Raw genomic sequence first — 20,309 nt, forward strand, 5'->3', positions numbered from 1 at the left:
GAAGGTAGTGAGAGATTTTAGTATACATTGTAAGGTAGCTTGGTAACTCATTCTTTATGTAGTAAGACACAATGCCCACTGCATTTTTTCCACAAATTAGTGGACCGCCAGAGTCTCCCTGTAAGGAAAATTGTGGTTGAGTAAGCCATAAATATACCATTAAAATACAATAATATTAAAAACATATGTTTCCATTTAACAGAACTTGAAACTTATGAAATAAATACCGGTGCTGGCCCGACTTTATCCTTAGTGCATAAAGTGTGAGGTGGTGCACACTTTTTAGAGGATAAACAAGTCAAATTCACTTCTTTCAGGACGTTTGAAGGAAACCTCCCATTGTGTTTTTCTAATCCCCAACCCATGACCACGCAGTTCCATGAGATATTATTTTTTGGATTTTTTGGCAGGGTAATGATATTCACAGTCTTGTTCAGAGTTCCTGGTGTTTTAAGCTAAATGGGAAGACACGTAAAGATGCTTGATAAGATGCCTCATGTTTTTTATTTAAAAAAGGTTATGAATTGCACACACTAATGCTAAATGCTACTTGCTGCTAAAATAAAATTTGTAGACAAAGTCAAACCTTTAGTAGCATGATGTCATTATTCAAATTCTTGGAATCAAAATTTGGATGTAGAAAGGCATCGACGGGTATACCAGCAGGTAAATGATTCGTGTCATCAACACCCAAATACACCATCAGATGACTAAAGCAAACAAAATGTAAAACAAATGCCACTATTAAAACCCAAAATAAAAGATTAACACAATAGGTTTGACAATAATTTGGTTGCATCGTGCACAAAATACATTCATCAGCAACTCAATTACGAGTGTATATTCCCGGCAATAAAGGATTTTAAATATAGTATATTGTTAAATATACTTAAAAAAAACTTTCAACAAACACAATCTCTCTCTCACTCTCTCTGAATAATTAAAAATTTTTTTGCCCTATGTCTGTCTGTGCCTGATTTAAAGTGGCCAGATCCACGTGCCATAACTGACGAAAATAGCTGTCATTTATACACATTCAATCAATTATTTGCAGTGGGCAGCCGTCATCACAAAATCTTCTCTTATCAAAAATCCACCACATGCTAAAGGTGTGTATTTGTCACGAATGTAGACCATGTATGGGCGACTGTGTGGAATGGACACCTTACCACCAACAATACCATGATCCATGCCGACACCTACAGAGAGATTTACAAAACCTCTGGTGATGTTTCTATTTATGTTAATACAAGCAACATTAAATGTGATATTAAGTCTGTTTGATTGGTATAAACAGATTTACTGTATTTCCTTCTATAGTAAGAACTCATTAATGTGAGCAGTTTTATGAAACTATTTAAAGGGTTATGAGAAACTGTCTACTGTTATTAGTGTAGTCTGATATGAAGTCATTACCTGGGGTGCAGGAGTGCAGCAGTAGCAGTGTAGTTATAAACCAAAAGATGCTCATTGTAGTCACTGTTCAGTCCAGCGATGTGTGAAGCACATGGAAGTTGTCTTCTGCTTAAATACTAAGTCAAGGGACTCATGCCAACAAGGTGAAACCAGAAATTTAACCATGTACTTGATTCAAATCAGTTTGTCTAATTTAACATCTCTAAAAAGTGCTGAATACATTTTTTTGCTGATTTATCGTAACATAACCACACCTTGGTGATAAGAGGGATCTCTGTAGGAGGGAAATCTATAAGATCTAACTTTGTGTGCATGTGTGCGTGCATCTGTGTTGGAGGGCTTGTCTAGGCCCTAAAAAAAACCCACCACTATGATCCAATATCTGTCTGATTGGAATATGCATACACAGTTGATAAAATACACACCCCAAACACTGTTTATGTGTTTATACATTCTGTACAAGGTTCTGCTCTTACTCAGATATTGCATGAGCATGCTTAAACTGATTCAAATGAAAACACTGTATGTTTATAAACTTTCAATACGGTTCACTTTGCATTGCTTCAGTAGCTGACCCTATGGGGGAAATTGCTGTTTACTCTGCTATTGGTTAACTCTGTTCTGTGAAATGTACAGACTAATAGCGTTCGAGCATGCCAGAAAGGGCGGAGCTTATGCTAAAAAGGCAGCGGGGCCACAATCCAGAACGGCGGTCTGACGAAGAGCTCATGCCATCAACGTGTCCAGTTTGCCTGCGAACACCCTCGAAGATCCAGTGTGTTTATGTCCCCGAGGGTGCTGTACATAAAGTCTATGGTTTCAGGACTGGCCACACCCAAAAAGTCACAAAAAGTGACGTGCGATTGTTCGAAAGCGCTGTCGGTAAGGGGATCCACTCATCTGTTCCTTTTGGGCACAGAGCTCGGTTTTGTATATAGGAGGAAAGTGGTGACCATGGATGCCTCAATGACGGGATGAGGTGCACACTGCGAGTGAGTCAGCCTTTGGTATGTGGAACGCTCACCTGTCTCAGCTACATATCCCATCTTGTAATGATAATACCTTTATTTTATAGAGCGCCTTTAAAAGTGACTTTCTCAAAGCGCTTTACAGAGAATACAACAGATTAAAAATACAAAAAATATAGATAACAAAAATAATAAGGAAAATAAAATAATCAAGTAAAAGCAATCCTAAAATAAAACGTTTTAAGACGAGATTTAAAAGTCTCTAAAGTATTTGCTTCCCTTATGTCAGCTGGAAGAGAGTTCCAAAGCTTAGGAGCATAGGATGAAAATGCTCTGTCACCCCTGGAGCGAAGCCGTGTCTTAGGCACAACTAAGAGTCCACTTTGAGAGGAACGCAGATTACGACAAAGAGTAAGGCATTAAAAGAGGCATTAACCCTCAGAAACCTAATCAATCGTCGACGATTGAAAACGGCACCTCTGATTCATATTCAAATAATTTAATAACCGTAAAAAGTAGCTTCTTACCGTTTGGTGTCATTATAGCTTTTACAGAAGGTTTTCTATCCAGCCTGAAACTTGTCCCTCTTTTCGGAGTTGTTCAGCAATGCATCCAAACTCTTACATTCTAGATTTATCCACTTGATGTCCATAGTTTATAAATTTTTCTATCGGGTTTACCGCTAGCTCAATGCTACAATGTCCACTTTCTGTTTGTGTGCGTCATCACGCATGTGTGCGTCATCATGCATGTGTCATCATCAAGCATGTGGCTTGAGGCTTGGCATAAATAAATGTCATGAAAACGCCTGGACTTTTTTTGTAAAAATGTAAATAGTTTTTGATCTGTATAATTTATAATGTTCATTTCTGTGCTCCAGGACTCCAAAGACATGAGACAACTGTTTTAGCGAGGAAAAATGCTTAGCTTTTATTATTTTGTGTGTGATTACAATAAATATATAATTGATTCAATTTCCGTTATATTTTTTTATTTGTCTTTATGGTCCCATAACTTATTTTACATTCATGTGACATCAATACAACACAAATATTCTCACAGTCCAACTTATCTTGAAAAAAAAAGAAGTTTGTAGATGGTCTGTGCACAACAGGGTTGATGTTTTACAAGCTTTTTAAGAAAATAAAACCAGACGGACAATACACTGTAAAAATGACCTTAGGGCTCTTAGGGTTAAAAGAACAGTTAAGTAGTGAGGAGCCAGATCATGCAAAGCCTTATATGTTAACATAAGGACTTTAAAATCAATACGGTACCTGACTGGGAGCCAATGCCTTCAAGACAGGGGTAATATGATCTGCAGCCCTGACCCCAGACAGTACTCTAGCAGCCGAATTTTGTAAATATTGGAGTTTGTTGAGTAATGATCTAGATACTCCAACTAAAAGACCATTACAATAGTCCAGACAAGAAAAAACAAAGGAGTATATCAACTTCTCAGCCACAGCAAAGGACAACATGGGACATTAACGTGCTATGTTTCTAAGGTGAAAAAAAGATGTCTTAACCGTATTCTGAACAAAAGGCTCAAATGACAGCGACACATCAAAAATGACCCCAAGATTTTTTAGTTTGGTTTGAAACGCCAGGGTGACACCATCAATAGACAGGGTAAGCGAACCATCAGCACTTCGCAGTTGATGAGGAGAGCCTAGGAGCATAATGTCCGTTTTAGAGCCATTTAAGGACAGTAAATTATTAGACATCCAAATCTTAATCTCAGTAATACAGTTAGAAAGATGCACAATGTCCACATGTTGACCTGGCCTTGAATGAATATAGATCTGCGTATCGTCAGCATAAAAGTGATAGTTAAGGTCCAGAGATCTAAGCAGCTGACCAAGTGGATAAATATACATACTAAAAAGTAAGGGACCCAGTACTGACCCTTGTGGGACCCCCGTATGTACAGAACCAACTTTGGACCTATGTCCACCCATAAAAACAAATTGACTGCGGTCAGTAAAAGAAGACCTAAACCAGCCAAGAACGGTCTCTGACAAACCAAATACAGTTTCCAGACGATTGAGTAACAGTGCATGATCAACAATGATGGCGGTGATACTAGCTCTTCACCACTTCTGGCCGCTGTTAAGATCTTTGACCCCTTGAGCTGTGACTTTTTTCTTTCTGCACAAATTACTGAATGCCGGACGCGTTTCCTCCATGCTTAAAGTTTACATGATGGCCATAGCAGCAAATCATGCTCTTATTTCCTGGGGAAACACAACTTTGTCATTAAATTTCAAGGTGCGAGGAGGCTAAAACCTCTGTGACCTAAAACCGCTCTGCTTCTGGTGTTGGCGTCTGTAAACCAGGTTGGCAATTTGCATGGCTGTATTGTAGACCAGGGGTGGGCAACTTAAGTCCTGGAGGGCCAGTGTCCTGCAGAGCTTCAACTTGCCTCAGCACAACTGCATAAAAGTTTCTAGTATGCCTAGTAAGACCTTAATTGGCTGCTTCATGTGTGTTTAATTATGGATGGAGCTAAACTCTGTAGGACACCGGCCCTCCAGGTAGAGGTCTTCACGGGTCCACTTAGATCCGAAAACCCTAGGTCCGACCCAAGACCCGAACGGGTTCGGGTTTAAAAGTTTCACATGTGCCTCGGACACGGCTCGGGTACAATAATAGCGGCATCGTGTATCGGGTAATTGATAAATTAATGTGTTTTTGCTGAACACACCCGAGAAGACCCAAACTCTTTCGCGTGTGTGCGTCAATGTGCTTTTCAAACCTCTCATCTGTTTGCCACGAGCGCTTGCGACATTGTGTGGCTAGTGGTATGTTAATTTTCTTTGAGACAAATATGTCAGTCAATTTTTTATGTACATTTTAGCGTTTACCTTGGTGTCATCGGCAGATAACAAAGGAAAAGAAATGGAGCAGCTTGCCAAATTTTGGTTGCGAGGCCACCAGAGTTTCTTTCTGACTGCTGGGTGTGGGTCTGCAGAATGCATACACGTCAGTGCCGTTTACTCTCGGGTCCAGCCGGTTAAAAAATGTTGCCACTAGTTCGGGCCGGACTCGGGTCTAATTGTCTCTGGTTTGTATCGGGTCGTCTTTCTTTAAAAAAAATATTTATGCACCTCGATAAAATTGTAACAGCGAATCAGTAATACGCAGGCCACAAGGGCTGTGATTGGTCCACTAGAACCCCTCCCGTCAGGTAAAAAACTGTGTCATAGGTATTTCCGTTTGGGACAGTGAGAGCAAAGATGGGCCAAGTTGAGAAGTGATTTAACTCAAACTGCAACAAAAGTCCCTGGCTATTTACTTCCATCACTGCTGGTCTTCTCAAAACTTACACAAGAAGTTGCGTCTTTTTCTTTATTTGTGGGTTTACTGGCCAAACCTCTGCTTCTTAGGCAATAGGCTTTATGCCCAGCTGCACGACTTCCTGAAATTCATCCAGCTCCTTGTTTCCTGTCTGCCGTTATTGGACAAACTGATTAATCCAGGTGTGCCTGACCTCAGTAGTCACAAACAAACTGATTAATCCAGGTGTGCCTGACCTCAGTAGTCACAAACACAATAATCAGACACACCTGGATTAATCAGTTTGTCCAATAACGGAGGCAGGACACAAGGAGCCGGCTGAAGCTCAGGAAGTAGTGCAGCTGGGCACAAAGCCCATTGAGCTGCTACTGTGGTTACACACGTGGATACTGCCTACCAGCGGTCTGCATGTGTGTTTACACGTCAACGCGAACGACGATGCAGAAGTATATATGAAAACCGACATGTAGTCTACGCCATCGCGGCTACGCCTTAGGACGTACGCACAACTATAATGAGCCCTTGTTGTTGCAGAAATAATTTTTACAGACTTATGAAGTGATAAGGGTTTCAGTCTTTATTTCAATTAAATTGCAGATGAAGAGAATCCTTTTTAAATCAAACATGTTAAGTTTCTCCAGCTTTGCCTTCCATGGTTCATAATGCATTAAAGAATTGCATTCATGATTTTATGAATCCATGGAAGGTAGTGAGAGATTTTAGTATACATTGTAAGGTAGGTTGTAGACTCATCCGTTATGTAGTAAGACACAATGCCCTGTGGGACATTTCCACAAATTAGTGGACCGCCAGAGTCTCCCTGTGAATGAAATTGTGTTACAATTAGACATAAATGTACCATTAAAATACAATAACAATATAATCATTAAATGTTTCCATTTAACAGAAAGTTGAAAGCTTATGAAATAAATACCCGTGCTGGCCCCACTTCTTCCTTAGTGCATAAAGTGTGAGGTGTGTCACAATTTTCAGAGTCTAAAAGAGTCAAGTTCACTTCTTTCAGGACACTTGATGCAGACTTCTCATTGTATTCCTGCCATCCCCAACCCATGGCCATGCAGTTACTTGTGATTTCCTCTCCCATAGCTTTTGGCAGGTCAATGATATTCACAGTCTTGTTCAGAGTTGCGTTTGTTTTAAGCTAAATGGGAAGACATGTTATGTTCTTGCTTAAGTAGATGTCTCATATAGTTAAAAAAAATAATAAATTATACATACAAATGCATATTAAAATTGATTAGTTGCTGCTTAAATAAACTCTGTAGACAAAGACAAACCTTTAGTAGCATGATGTCATCACCTGGCTTGTTCACAAAACCTTTATGTGGAAAGGCATCGACCTCTATACCCTCAGGTAAATCATTTGTGTCATTGACACCCAAATACACCCTGAGGTTACTGAAGCAAAGAAAATAAAGTTTTAAAAATGACACTATTTCAACCCCAGAAAAGATTTACACAATTCGTTTAATGGTGATTTGGTTGCACCATTCATATACAGATGTGGTCATAAGTGCAGAATCTGGAAAATGTTAAAAATGTAATAGTATATTTATATAAAATATATTTTACACTTTAAAAAATGCTGGGTTGTTTTTTCTACCCAAACTTGGGGTTGAGCCTTTTGGGTCATTTAATTGGGTTATTTTCTCAGTCTTGGGTAGTCTGGTGTAACCCAATCAGTTGGGTTAATATTTTGATCGTTTTTACAGAATGAATGGCCTCACGGGACATGTCAACCCAAGTGCTGGGTCAAATAAACTCAGCACTTGGGTAGGTGCCATAGACCGGGTTCACCAAATCTTACCACGGAGGACCGAATCACTGCAGAGTTTTGCTCCAACCCTGATCAAACACACCTGAGCAAGCTAATTAAGGTTTTCATGACCACTAGAAAATCACAGGTGGGTAAGTTTGATTAGGGTTGGACCAGAGCCGGCGCCAGACCATAACTAACAGGGGGGCACGTGTCTTCCATCGGGGGACACGCAATAGCAACAATAACTTGCAAAAACAAGTCATTAAAACAACAAATACAGTGCAAGCGCACACTCATACAACTACAGACTGTCAGCTCATTTCCGAGATAAAGTCCAAAAGATCACAAACCATGCGCAAAACTATTTTGAACTTCGACCGCGGTGTGAGCTACGCTCGCACTTTGCTCGACGCAACAACAAAACCGCCCTCGCGCGGCGCAAGCCATTGAAATGAATGAGTTTCATAGCGCAGCGCACACCGCGTCCTAAAAGCCGCTTTACCATAATCACGTCGTAATGCTGTTAACGGTCTATAGCCACACTTCACATTTAAGCTTACGTAAATTAAAACAACGCTAACTTACCTTTAAAATAGCTGAACCCGGCGTGTAAGAACATTAAACTTCTTAAAACAGTGTCCTGTAGATTTGAAAATTCCACCTGGACCTCTAATCTCCGAGTTTGAGCCAGTCGGTGTTTGCATGAAGTCAGATGATGCAGGCGGTGCTGGTTCGTTCTTAAAGGAGTAGTCCACTTTATAGATGGGGCCCATTGACTTACCATAGTATTTTTTTCCTACTATAAAAAGTCAATGGACCCCATCTCTAAAGTGGACTACTCCTTTAATGTTCTAATATTCATATTTTACACGATCCATAAAATGCAGTGAAAAAACACGTTGTATCAAGTATCAAGTCACAAATATGCTAAAGACGTAAAGACGCATGAGACGCCGCAATACAACCAATCAGAGAAACTGGTCTATTTTAATTAAAGAAAACATATATCCACTATATATCCTAACCCTTTGTTTATATAGCATCAAATTACTAGCTAAAATGAAACTTATCACAAAAATGAAAAATTGAAGATAGCCTATATCAGCGTGTTAACAACTACCTTATAGGACCAAAAACCATGTTTCTGACAATTTTATTGGAAGTGTAAATAATTTTTGTTTAGAGCCGAATCCCGTGCGTTTGCATGGAGAGGGCGGGTTTATGACTTGAACTGCAGCCAGCCACCATGGGCTGATCAAAGAGCCAGCGGCTTCGCTTCAATATGTATGAGGCACACACTTCAGGTGTGGAGAAGCTGCGGTTTTAACAAAGACATATAAAAAAAATTTGTTAAAAAAAATATTTATCCATAAAACCATTACTTAAAAAAGCAAATACGTGTGACAACAGTCCAGTTTACATGTCGTGAAACTATGGTTATCATCTGTTAGTCGTTAGCTTGTTTGATAAGTTGCGCCCACATGATAAATATGTTGGTTACTCTATTGGATGTTCAAAACGCCTCCTTTAATCAAAATCCGACATTTTCATCATAAATATATGACTTATGTGAGGTTTTTACTCCTTAGCCTATGAAAACCTAAGCAAATAAAATGTAATAAAGAAAGAGGAGTGACGCGTGACACGAATGTCATGTATAAACACACATAATCAGATTTTTTTTTAATTAAATGTGACAGAGAATCAAAAAACATTGTCTTAGTTTAATAACGGTATAGTCTACCCACATTTGCGAACATACGAAAAGTGCGAACATACGAAAAGTGCTAGACATTCTGAACATCTTCGTTTCATAGAAATCCTTCTTTAGAAATCCTCCGCCAGAAAATGGCCCAATCTGAACAACGGATACATATTACGTAAAATGCATCTCACTGCCCTTCAAATAAATTTGCATACATCCGGCCTTTTGCCTTCAACGGGAAGTAAATTGCAGCAGTGTTCGCGAAGTTCAAGGCGAAATGGCAAGTCACGTTCCGAGGTGTACTCTTCTATCTGTAAAATTTTGGTCTGTCCGTGTTCTGAAGATGGCTACATTCTTTTGAGTGGCAGCAAAGGCAACCAATCAGCATCAAGTGCTTGCATTTCATGATGAGGTTGTCAGTTAAGCCCGAAGGGAGGCCAAATAGGTGCAAAACCACGCGTTTAAAGTTCCCCACCCTAATATACCTTTCTGAGAGAGTTTTTTATGAAGTTTCTAAGGCTTCTAACCAAAAATGTGTTGTCTACATGTCACAGGACAAGGATAAATACCCCGTTCAATCATTCTATGTCTCCTTTAAAAATTACGCTTTAACCGTTGCATAATCTGCTTAAACAGCTCTCACAATACATTTCTGAACATCTTGTTGTGTCCCGGTAAAGGGTTAAAGTTGCTTATCCTGCACCTCAATGGTGTACTCTGCGCTGAATCAAATCAACCCCACTGTTAAGTTACATGTGGCGGGCATTTGGACCATCATCAGGACAGACTCCAGGCAGCACTTTTCAAGAGGATTTACGAAAGTTGTAATTTTTTCAGTTTTATTCTAAGTTCTTAGATATGTTTGCCTGTATTACAGCACATGCAATGTAAATTATAGATATTTTAAATATTATATGTAATGTCATGTTATTAATAAAAAAGTAAAGGTGTTGGCATGTGTTTTTAAAGTGGTGTATTTGACATCTGCAATAAAGTAACAAAATTAAATAAATAAAATTAATATAAAATAAAAATATTTGGGGTGTTTAACCCAAAGCTTTTTTAAAGTGTAGGAATGCATTAAGAATGATATATTAATAATACATAATACAAAATAAGGTCTATATTAAGTATATTTATTAAGAATATGTCAAAAATAAGAAAATGTTTGGGTTGATTTTATTTCACATAACAAATATTGTCACTTAGCATATAAATTTACTCACTTTCTTTTGCAGTGGGCAGCCGTCATCACAAAATCTTCTCTTATTAAAAATCCACCACATGCTGCTTGTGTTTGTGTGTCACGAATGTAGACCATGTATGGGCGGCTGTGTGGAACGGACACCTTACCGCCAACAATACCATGATCCACGCCGACACCTGAAGAGAGATTGACAAAACCTCTGGTGATGTTTCTATTTGTGTTAATGCATGAAAGTAATATTAAATGTGATAAAAAGACCATTTGCATGGGAAAATAAACAAATTCACTGCATTTCCTCCTATTCTAAGAACTTATTATTAAACGGTTATGAGAAACTGTCTGCTGTTATTAGTGTAGTCTGATATGAAGTCATTACCTGGGGTGCAGGAGTGCAGCAGTAGCAGTGTAGTTATAAACCAAAAGATGCTCATTGTAGTCACTGTTCAGTCCAGCGATGTGTGAACCAGAGTGAGGTCGTCTTCTGTGTTAAATATTGAGTCAAGGGACTCGTACCAGGAAGAAAAAAGAAAGAAAATTCACAAAACACATCATATGTTTATCTATACATCAGCACTTGAAAGGAAGTGTGCATCATAACCACACTTCAGTAATACAACCAAAATACAAGCCTGCAAAAATGTGTACATCTTCTGTAAATAAAGCTCCAAATTACTCTAGATCAAGCTTTATATTAGTTTATACTGTATGCGTCTGTATCTAGTTGTCTGTAGCTATAGGCATCATCTTATCATGCAGTCACAGTATTCTAATTTTTTAAAGAAAAAATGTGATATCACTTAAAACTAAAGTTTGACTAAGACTTATTTTTTATGTAATCTTTCTGTATAAATCATGTAAAATTACCTAAAATGTCAAATTATTTAAGCCTACACTGTAAAAAATATATTGTGATATATCTGCACAATTAAATAATGGCAACAGTTTACAATAGGTTATCTTGAAATCAACTTTTTTTAGCACATTATTGCATAAAACAAAAATGATAAGCAAGTAAGAAGATACTGATCTCAGTACTGGCATTAGCCTAGCTATTGCTCATTGAGTGATTAACACACGTGATGACTCACAAACCCTTTGCAAGCACTAACCAGTGGTAACCACAGAAGTCAAAAATATAACAGAAGCTCTTTTAAATCTCAAAGATAAATAAACATTAAACACTACAAAACACATCAAATAACACTAAAATTCAAAAACTACTTTTCAAATGCAAAGCACTGCTCAGTTAGGTGTCAACAAAAAGCATTAATGTAGTCCCAAAACAAAATTATTAAGTTAATTTCCTTTTTAAAACAACAACAAAATGAGAAGATTTAATTCTAGACATATTGTTAATAAATAATTTAATTATTTTAATTCCAATTTTGGTACAATCCTCATTGTACTTCATTAAAAGTGTAAAGTTACTTTATCAGCGTTTTACTTTACATAATATTGTGTTTTTACCTCCAAAACAATGGTTCATTTTTTTATCCTTTGTCTTTTGGTAAATGAGTAGGCTTCCGTGCAGATACTATAGATTACAAGTGAAATCATTTACCATTAAATGTAACTTATAACAATGGTACTTATCTCCTAATAGCTAGCTTGTACAACCTAATAAATAAATAAATTAATGAATAAAAAAAAAAAAAAAAAAAAAAATGTAACTTATCTCCAAACTGCTAAGTTATCTTCTTCCTGACATGCATGCACACCCACGCACACATATTCTGTTTTTCATTTTTTGTGGAGACATTCTAGAGGTAATGGTTTTTATTCCTTCCCCTAACCCAAACCTTAAGCCCAACCCTCACAGAAAACGTTGCTATTTCAAATTTTCAAGAAACATTGTTTAGTTTGATTTATAAGCTTCTTGCCTCATGGGCACCTAAAAATGTCCCCACAAGGTCAACAATTTACCGGTATTCCTATCTTTGTATGCCTGTATGTGTGACCCTGGACCACATAACCAGTCAGAATGGCTATTTTTTTTTTATTTGAGTTATATGCATCATCTAAAAGATGAATAAAACCCATTTTATATCTGCTCCATTTATGTCACCTTACCCATTCCTTTGAATATCTGTGAATGAAAACTTAATTTTGACCCATACAATGCATTGTTGGCTATAGCTACAAATATATTTGTGCCACCTTAACACTTTACTTGAAGGGGTGTTGACATGACATCTTCATAATCATGACATGACACGTTTCATGAACATGAATGAGATTTTATGCACGTATTATATGACAATTGTCATTGAGTGTCATTCGCTCAGTTATGTAATTTGTAATGCAAAGATGACATTGTTCAAGGAGTCTTTGTTATGACAACTTAACATAAACAAATACATCATAGCTTGTCATGCCAACTTGACATTACCAAGACACCATAACTTGTCATAAATCTATCAAAACATGACATAGCAGATAAATTATCGAAATTAAGAAACTACCTAGCTTTATGAGCTAACATTACAATAAATTGCCATGTGGTTAGTTTTGATCATTGGCTGTCATGAGGCCATTATAAAATTAATTTTGTCATTAAAATGTAATTAAGTGTTAATTCTTTGTCAAGTAGTTTTATAACAGTGTCATGTATATTTTTCATTTCATTTTTTGTTTCCTCCAGGTGTTAGAGAATTAAAATCAATCATCCAATAACAATAATAATAACAACAATAATAATAATTATAATTAAAATTGATCAAATATATGACAAGTTATGTTGTCTTGGTTATGTCTAGTTGTCATGACAAGTTATGATGTACTGGTTTATGTCAAGTTGTCATAACAAAGACATCTCAAACAATGTTATCTTTGCATTAAAAATGACATATAAATATGAAAATGACATAAATACATCTGTGTTTCTCAACCGGGGGTACGTGGACCCCTAGTGGTCCGTGGTGTAATTGCAGGGGGTCCGTAAAACCTTTTAAAAATATTTAAAAAATTGTTATCTTACATTATTTTTTTATTTTATTGAGTGTAACACATGTTTAGTATTACTACACTGCAAAAATATGTTTTTCAAGAAAAAAAATTCTTAGTATTTTTGTCTTGTTTTCAGTAAAAAATCTTAAAAAAAAAAAATCTTAAATTAAGATGCCTCTTCCCGATGAGCAAAACGACCCAAGAAAATAAGTCTTAGTTTTTGGACAAAAAATATTAAATTTGCATAAAACAAGCAAAAAAAATCTGCCAATTGTCAGGATCCTGTCTTTCTAGCTCCTTGTGACAGAGTTCTGGCTGCATCATGTTTTATGTTAAGGCACTGGCTCCGTTTATCTGGCCATGTGCCTTGCCTGTCTTGTCTATAACCCCACCCCCTTGTCTCCTTGTTAATCACCTCATTATTGTTTAATTCATGTCACCTGTTCCTTCTTGATTTGCTCCCCTATTTAATGCCCTTGTGTTTGCTGCCCTGTGCTCGTTCGTTTTGTACTTATCCTGTGTTTTGATACTTATTGGGGCGGTTTCTTAAGATATGTAAGTGCAAGTTGTTTTCAGTTTGGAGAGCTATTAAAAGTGTTTAAGTCTAGGACCGGGAAACCGCTATTGATGGTGAAATGAAGCATTGAATCAAGCACTGATACTTCCCTTACTGTTTCGAACCATGATTCGAAGCTTCAACGAGGGTGTTGAAAACAGCGCCATCTTTTGGTTAATAAAACATATAGCAGTCGCTTCTGGAAGAAGCTCCGTCAGTGAAGCAACAAGCTGATGAAATTCAGATGAATATTAATATTATGTGTACAAATAAAGGTTAGACAACATGTGTGTGGATGGTCAATATAATAAATGCATTTACTCATTGAAATGTGGCAAAAAATTCAGTACTAATTAATAAGAGTTGATATTCATACAATTCAATACTGTATTTTATTGAATAATGTTCACACACACAAGTATATGTACATACAATACTATCTATTCAGTATTATGTGGGACTAAATTGTGAATAATGCAAATAACTGCTAAAAACCTCTGGGGTTCGATTGTCTGACATGCAAAGCAAAGCACGCACGTGACTGAGCAGAAAGTGAAGCTTCGTTTGTCATTGGTCACGTGATTTCTACGTTAACAACACAAGATTCGAATCGATGCTTCATCTGGCATGCCCACTTTTGCTCGACACAAGCTCCGAAGCCCCCCTTCAAATGTAACATCACTAGAAACCGCCCCATTAAGTCTAGTCTAGTCTAGTCTCTAGTCTCTAGTCTCTAGTCTCTAGTCTAGTCTAGTCTCGTCTCTCGTCTCTCGTCTCTCGTCTCTCGTCTCTCGTCTCGTCTCTAGTCTCATCTCTAGTCTAGTCTCTAGTCTAGTCTTGTCTCTAGTCTAGTGTAGTCTTGTCTTGTCTCTAGTCTAGTCTTGTCTCTAGTCTTGTCTTGTCTCTAGTCTAGTCTCGTCTCGTCTCTAGTCTAGTCTCATCTCTAGTCTAGTCTCGTCTCTAGTCTAGTCTAGTCTAGTCTAGTCTAGTCTAGTCTAGTCTAGTCTAGTCTTGTCTCTAGTCTACTCTAGTCTAGTCTCTAGTCTAGTCTTGTCTCTAGTCTAGTGTAGTCTTGTCTTGTCTCTAGTCTAGTCTTGTCTCTAGTCTTGTCTTGTCTCTAGTCTAGTCTCATCTCGTCTCTAGTCTAGTCTCATCTCGAGACGAGACTAGACTAGACTATAGTCTAGTCTAGTCTAGTCTAGTCTAGTCTAGTCTAGTCTCTAGTCTAGTCTAGTCTCTAGTCTTGTCTCTAGTCTAGCCTCTAGTCTAGTCTTGTCTCTAGTCTAGTCTAGTCTCGTCTCTAGTCTAGTCTAGTCTCATCTCTAGTCTAGTCTCGTCTCGTCTCACCTCTAGTCTAGTCTAGTCTCATCTCTAGTCTCGTCTCTAGTCTAGTCTCTAGTCTAGTCTCTAGTCTAGTCTTGTCTCTAGTCTTGTCTCTAGTCTAGTCTTGTCTCTAGTCTAGTCTTGTCTCTAGTCTTGTCTTTAGTCTAGTCTCGTCTCTAGTCTCGTCTCGTCTCGTCTCTAGTCTCGTCTCTAGTCTCGTCTCTTGTCTCGTCTCTTGTCTCGTCTCTTGTCTCGTCTCTAGTCTTGTCTTGTCTTGTCTTGTCTTGTCTCTAGTCTAGTCTAGTCTAGTCTTGTCTTTAGTCTAATCTAGTCTAGTCTCTAGTCTAGTCTCTAGTCTAGTCTTGTCTCTAGTCTAGTCTAGTCTCATCTCTAGTTTAGTCTCGTCTCGTCTCGTCTCGTCTCGTCTCGTCTCGTCTCTAGTCTCGTCTCTAGTCTAGTCTTGTCTCTAGTCTAGTCTAGTCTAGTCTTGTCTCTAGTCTAGTCTTGTCTCTAGTCTAGTCTCTAGTCTTGTCTCTAGTCTAGTCTTGTCTCTAGTTTAGTCTCTAGTCTAGTCTCTAGTCTCGTCTCTAGTCTCGTCTCTAGTCTCGTCTCTAGTCTCGTCTCTAGTCTCGTCTCTAGTCTCGTCTCTAGTCTAGTCTAGTCTACAATCAAGTGTAGTTTCTTCTGAAGTTTATTGTTAAGTCTAGTTTGTTTGGTGTTTTGTTTGCCTAATGTGTTTTGCCTCCTCGTGGGTTTTGTTTTCTTGTTTCTGTTATAATTATAGTTTCTGTTAAACTGTCTGCGCCTGGGTTCGTGTCCTGTTCCTGACAGAACAAACGAGCTATTATAGAACCCAGCAGACAGTTCCTTCATGCGGCGTGCACAGGACCCCGAATGGTGGAGGTCCATTACCTCACAGACTCTTGCGGGTAACCCAGCCCGCTGCGGCGCCACCGACACCTTAGGAGAGGTTTTGAAGCCAAAACCTTTGCTGAAGACTGTTTGCATTGTAGTCACTGTTCAGTCAAGCAATGTGGGAAGCACAGTGAAGTCGTCTTCTGCTTTAATTTAGAGTCAAGGGACCTTAAAGAACCAGGAACATAAAACTAGAAATTAAACCATGCACTGAATTCATATTAGTTTATTTAATTTAACATTGAAAAGTGCTGATCATCAGCATTTGCTAATTTATCATGAAGTAACTTCACTTTTGGTTATAAGACCAAACATGCATGCTTATGTCAGCAATGTCCAATCTCCTGATCAGTCTCCTGGAAGATCACTGACCAAACCCTAATCTGATCCAGACATATCTGCCAGTAATGTTTAATCTCATAGATCTTTATTAACAGATTGAATTTAGGTGTTTTTTATGTCCTTACGTGACTGCAGTGGAGTGAAATTATACTGAAATAAGATAAGTCAAGATCTGATGAGATGTGCCACTTTAAAGTGCGTGTCTGTGGAGAACCATAAAAATATTTTGCCTTTTTGTGCTTATTTTTTACTTAATTGAATTTTTTGTTGAGAAATTGTTAATGGATGACTTTTTTCTCACATCATCTGTATAATAAAAAACTTTTTTATTTTTCTGTCTGAAATGCTGAACATGCTGCTAGTTTGGGTGTGGAATCTAAAATTCCATGTACAAAGTCTCGACTGACTTTCCCATTGTAAAGATACTGGTATGTCTTTTATATTTGCGCATTGAAGACCCGTCACCTCCGATCAACAACACGTAATGATTGAATATATCTTCATATTATATTTAGGCCACTTCTTCATTTCATCCTCACACTGGTTCATACATGGCAGGTGTAGTAAATATTAACTGTTTAAATCATGTTTTATGCGTGCTCCCACTTCACTGTTTTCTACCTGCTGGCTATTGAAACAGAAGTCTCACACCGGAAAGGAAATACATCACATCACTTATTTCCGCGTTTGAGAAAAAGGTGGATAGGGAGAAACTAATGAGGGGAACAGGTGACAATGATTAAACCATAAAGACAAACAAGGGAGAGGGGTAAAAGTGACAAGACACAGGAAATATGTGCTCCAATATAACCAATACTGACACCACGCATTTCCCAAACTAAACATGGTACTGTCAGAACCCTGCCATACTGAACTAGATATAAATACTAAACAAGAATCTACTTAATTTGTTTCTGAAACTGTCATATTTATTAAAAAAGCAACAATATGTTTTAAGTTTATAAAAGCAATGTAGATATTTACACCGAAAAAAAATGATTCATCGAATTCAATCAATCCCTCTAAGGTAAGTGGTTGCAACCAACCCATCTAAGCTACATCCAAACAAAAAAGATTAGTAAAGTAAAATAAAATATAAAACTCTTGTTTAAATGTAGCTTAAAAAATTGATTGCAACCACTTACCTTAAAAAAATTAATTAAATTCAATGAATCATTTTTTTCAGTGTACTCGGCACTACAATCATAAAAATTAAGGCGGTAATATCGCATACCTTGCTAGTGAGCCATGCAAAATCCGCCAAAACCGGAATGCATAAACAGAAATACAGAGACACGTCCAGTTCTTTCTGAAGAAGAGAAATTGCAGGCTGTTCTCTGCACTTAAGATCCTTTGTATATTCTGCCACAAAGAAAAGTACTTCATCCTCAGAGGTCAGAGTTTTTCGTACAGTAAATTCTTCTTGAGTGTAACTGAATCTGAATTATCATGGCATAAACTCACTTGTGACGTGTGCGAGAGCTCATAGTTTTCCGACCGTCAGAATTTACACCGTGTAAGTGTCACGGCCAGGGGCTGGCTGTTCTAGGCTAAAGCCACGCCCTTCTCAACTTCCACCTCGAGGAGGTCCCCAAAGCCAACCCAATGACCAGACAACAACAAGGGCAGGTAAGTATAAAAACAATCTTTTATTTATTCATTAAATATTTAAAATGTTCTTGGGAAATGGGGAGGGGGAAATTAAAACTAATATCGGTCTCTGCCCTCCGGGTGGGCCACGGACAGGGAACAAGGGGGCAACGGAATGTCCAGGACACTAGGGACCAGGGGGGCGTGGGACTCAGGCTCCAACCTGGTCTGGAGTATCCGTGGCGCGCTCCTTTTTCCTCCTGGAGGCAGAATCAAAAGCCAATGAGTGTTGTGGGTTATTGTTATTCGGGCTGCGTACCTGGGACTCCCTGGTGGAGGCTCTTCCTCGTATTTGCACAACTTTCGTCGGGTCGCTCACTATTTCCTCTCTATCTCCTCCCAGGTAACACTGATGGAGAGGCACAGTTATTTGGCTTCGAATGGCTCTCACCTCTCGGCTGGGCACAGCGTACCGTAAGTACAGGTTTTGTTGCTCTCTCCTCAGGTTATTCACTCTCTCTGCTCTTCTCTCCACAGGTATCAGCTTGGCGAAGCGTCTGATGGAGTAAGTTGTCCCTACGTGGCGTCGGGGGCGAACCCTCTCGACTGCTGTGCGATGGCGGGGGGGTGGGATAACTCAACGTCTCACCGGGCCGAGCGCTGCCCTTTCCTCGCTGCCGTCAGGCGTTCGAACTCTGGACAGGGGCGCCCCTTTGTAGAGGCCACGGGACGATGGAATCGCCTCACCTCTCTCCCTGCAACACAACACTCGTACAGTTTCAAGCACCAATGGTAATAGCCACAAATCGTACTCACACCGCTGCTGCTTCTCCAGCTCTTTTCTGTCACTCGTCACACCCACCCAATGTCTAGGCGGGGAACAGATTGTCCCAGGGCACCGTGCTACTTTCCGAGATCTGAAGCACGCTCACAACATATGCGGGGTCGGATCCAGCTAGGGCCAGCAGCCTCTTGGTCTTCCCTTAACGAAGTGCGTGAAGGCGGGGGTCTGTCGGACAGGACACACAGCAATACACAGCAACCCACAGCAATATACAGCACCACGTCAAAGTTAAAGGTTTTCACAGCACAAAGACTCACCCACCACCTACACTTCACTTCGGTCAGATCTGGCGATGAATTATGCGGCCCAGCTAGTGATGTCGTCATTGTTACTGCTTCGGTAAATATCCGCTCGGCTCACCCACCACGCTATGATAGGGGTAGGGCCGCCCTCCTGTTCCTGGAGGAATCTAACATACAGCTAGATCAATATACAAGGCATTTGCAACTTGCACTTGGTACTCACAACAATGCCGCTTTCAATTCCCCGTTTTCTCTTGGTCTCAATTCACCAAGTATTCCGTATTCTCCTCAACCTTTAAGGTTCGTGATGTCTTCACAAGTGTACTATTCCAGCCTAAAGCTCTTCAGTATAACACCAACAACCAGCCGGGTGCAGTGCTCCTTTAACTCTCTCACAGCTCCGTCCTCTTTTGCCTCTCTTGGCTGCCGTACTCTCTCCTCTCGCTCTAAGCGCTCTGTGGATCAACGGCACCCTCCGGCTCCTCCGAGGACGGAGCGTGTGATTTGGGTCTGCCCTAGGCAGTAGTGGACCTCGTGCCCGAAACAACAACTGTCTTGTGTGCTGCTACAGCTCCATTTATGTGGCCCGTCCTCATCTCTTCCTCTAATCAGAGCTGCTACATAAATTGGCTGCACCTGTGGCTCGTTTCTTCCTGATTTGTGTTGCCAGGGAGACTGGGAAGTGAAAGGTGCACTTAAAAATTCTGTCCGGGCGGAACCTCTCCTCTCCCTTTTTAGTTCCGCCCTAAGTCACCCTGTGACATAAGCCCCGCTTAAAGTGGAGTATCAATAAATGTTCATGGCAACAAACAAGGGAACCAGAGATACTTTGATTTGGGAGATATCAGCCTTTCGGTATTCAACCATTGGATAAACCGCAACGGTCAACTTGGCTAGCGTGCAGTAGTGATCAGTGATGTCTGTTGTGGGCATTCATAGTCTTATAACAGTTTACGTTTTACAATTTCTAGCCAAAATTTAAGGTTAGATTTTATTTTGTTCATTAAAAATATGGCCTCTGGTCTTCTTCCCTGTGTGTTTTAACTAGAACTTCAAAACAAGAGTCCAAAACACAAGACATAAGAGACACAGGACATGATCATGACACAAAATTATTTAATCCTTTTTATCAATAAACTTTCACTACAAGATAACAATTGTGGCCTGCTGTAGAG

At 39.1% G+C, this 20,309-nt stretch overlaps 1 protein-coding gene across 1 annotated transcript; it reads right to left on the minus strand.

Annotated features, from left to right (window-relative positions):
- Positions 1–6,302: 6,302 nt before the first annotated feature.
- Positions 6,303–10,807, minus strand: LOC129454115 (granzyme G-like). Its single transcript, XM_073861744.1, has 5 exons — positions 10,753–10,807; positions 10,396–10,552; positions 6,983–7,103; positions 6,619–6,846; positions 6,303–6,504 (listed from the first exon to the last, which is right to left on the minus strand). Exons 1-5 carry the CDS (start codon positions 10,805–10,807, stop codon positions 6,352–6,354), a joined length of 714 nt encoding a protein of 237 aa, XP_073717845.1. The 3' UTR covers positions 6,303–6,351.
- Between the last annotated feature and the right edge of the window lie 9,502 nt (positions 10,808–20,309).

This window comes from Misgurnus anguillicaudatus, chromosome 23, assembly GCF_027580225.2.
Source record: "Misgurnus anguillicaudatus chromosome 23, ASM2758022v2, whole genome shotgun sequence".
Taxonomy (NCBI): Eukaryota; Metazoa; Chordata; class Actinopteri; order Cypriniformes; family Cobitidae; genus Misgurnus; species Misgurnus anguillicaudatus.

Bases quoted from the DNA above. Each gene is read 5' to 3' on its own strand.
- LOC129454115 (XM_073861744.1), bottom strand. From the start codon at position 10,807: ATGAGCATCTTTTGGTTTATAACTACACTGCTACTGCTGCACTCCTGC. The intron at 10,553-10,752 runs GTAATGACTTCA...ATCTCTCTTCAG, and splicing joins GCTGCACTCCTGCACCCCAG to GTGTCGGCGTGGATCATGGT. The intron at 6,847-6,982 runs GTTTGTCTTTGT...CTTCCCATTTAG, and splicing joins ATGACATCATGCTACTAAAG to CTTAAAACAAACGCAACTCT.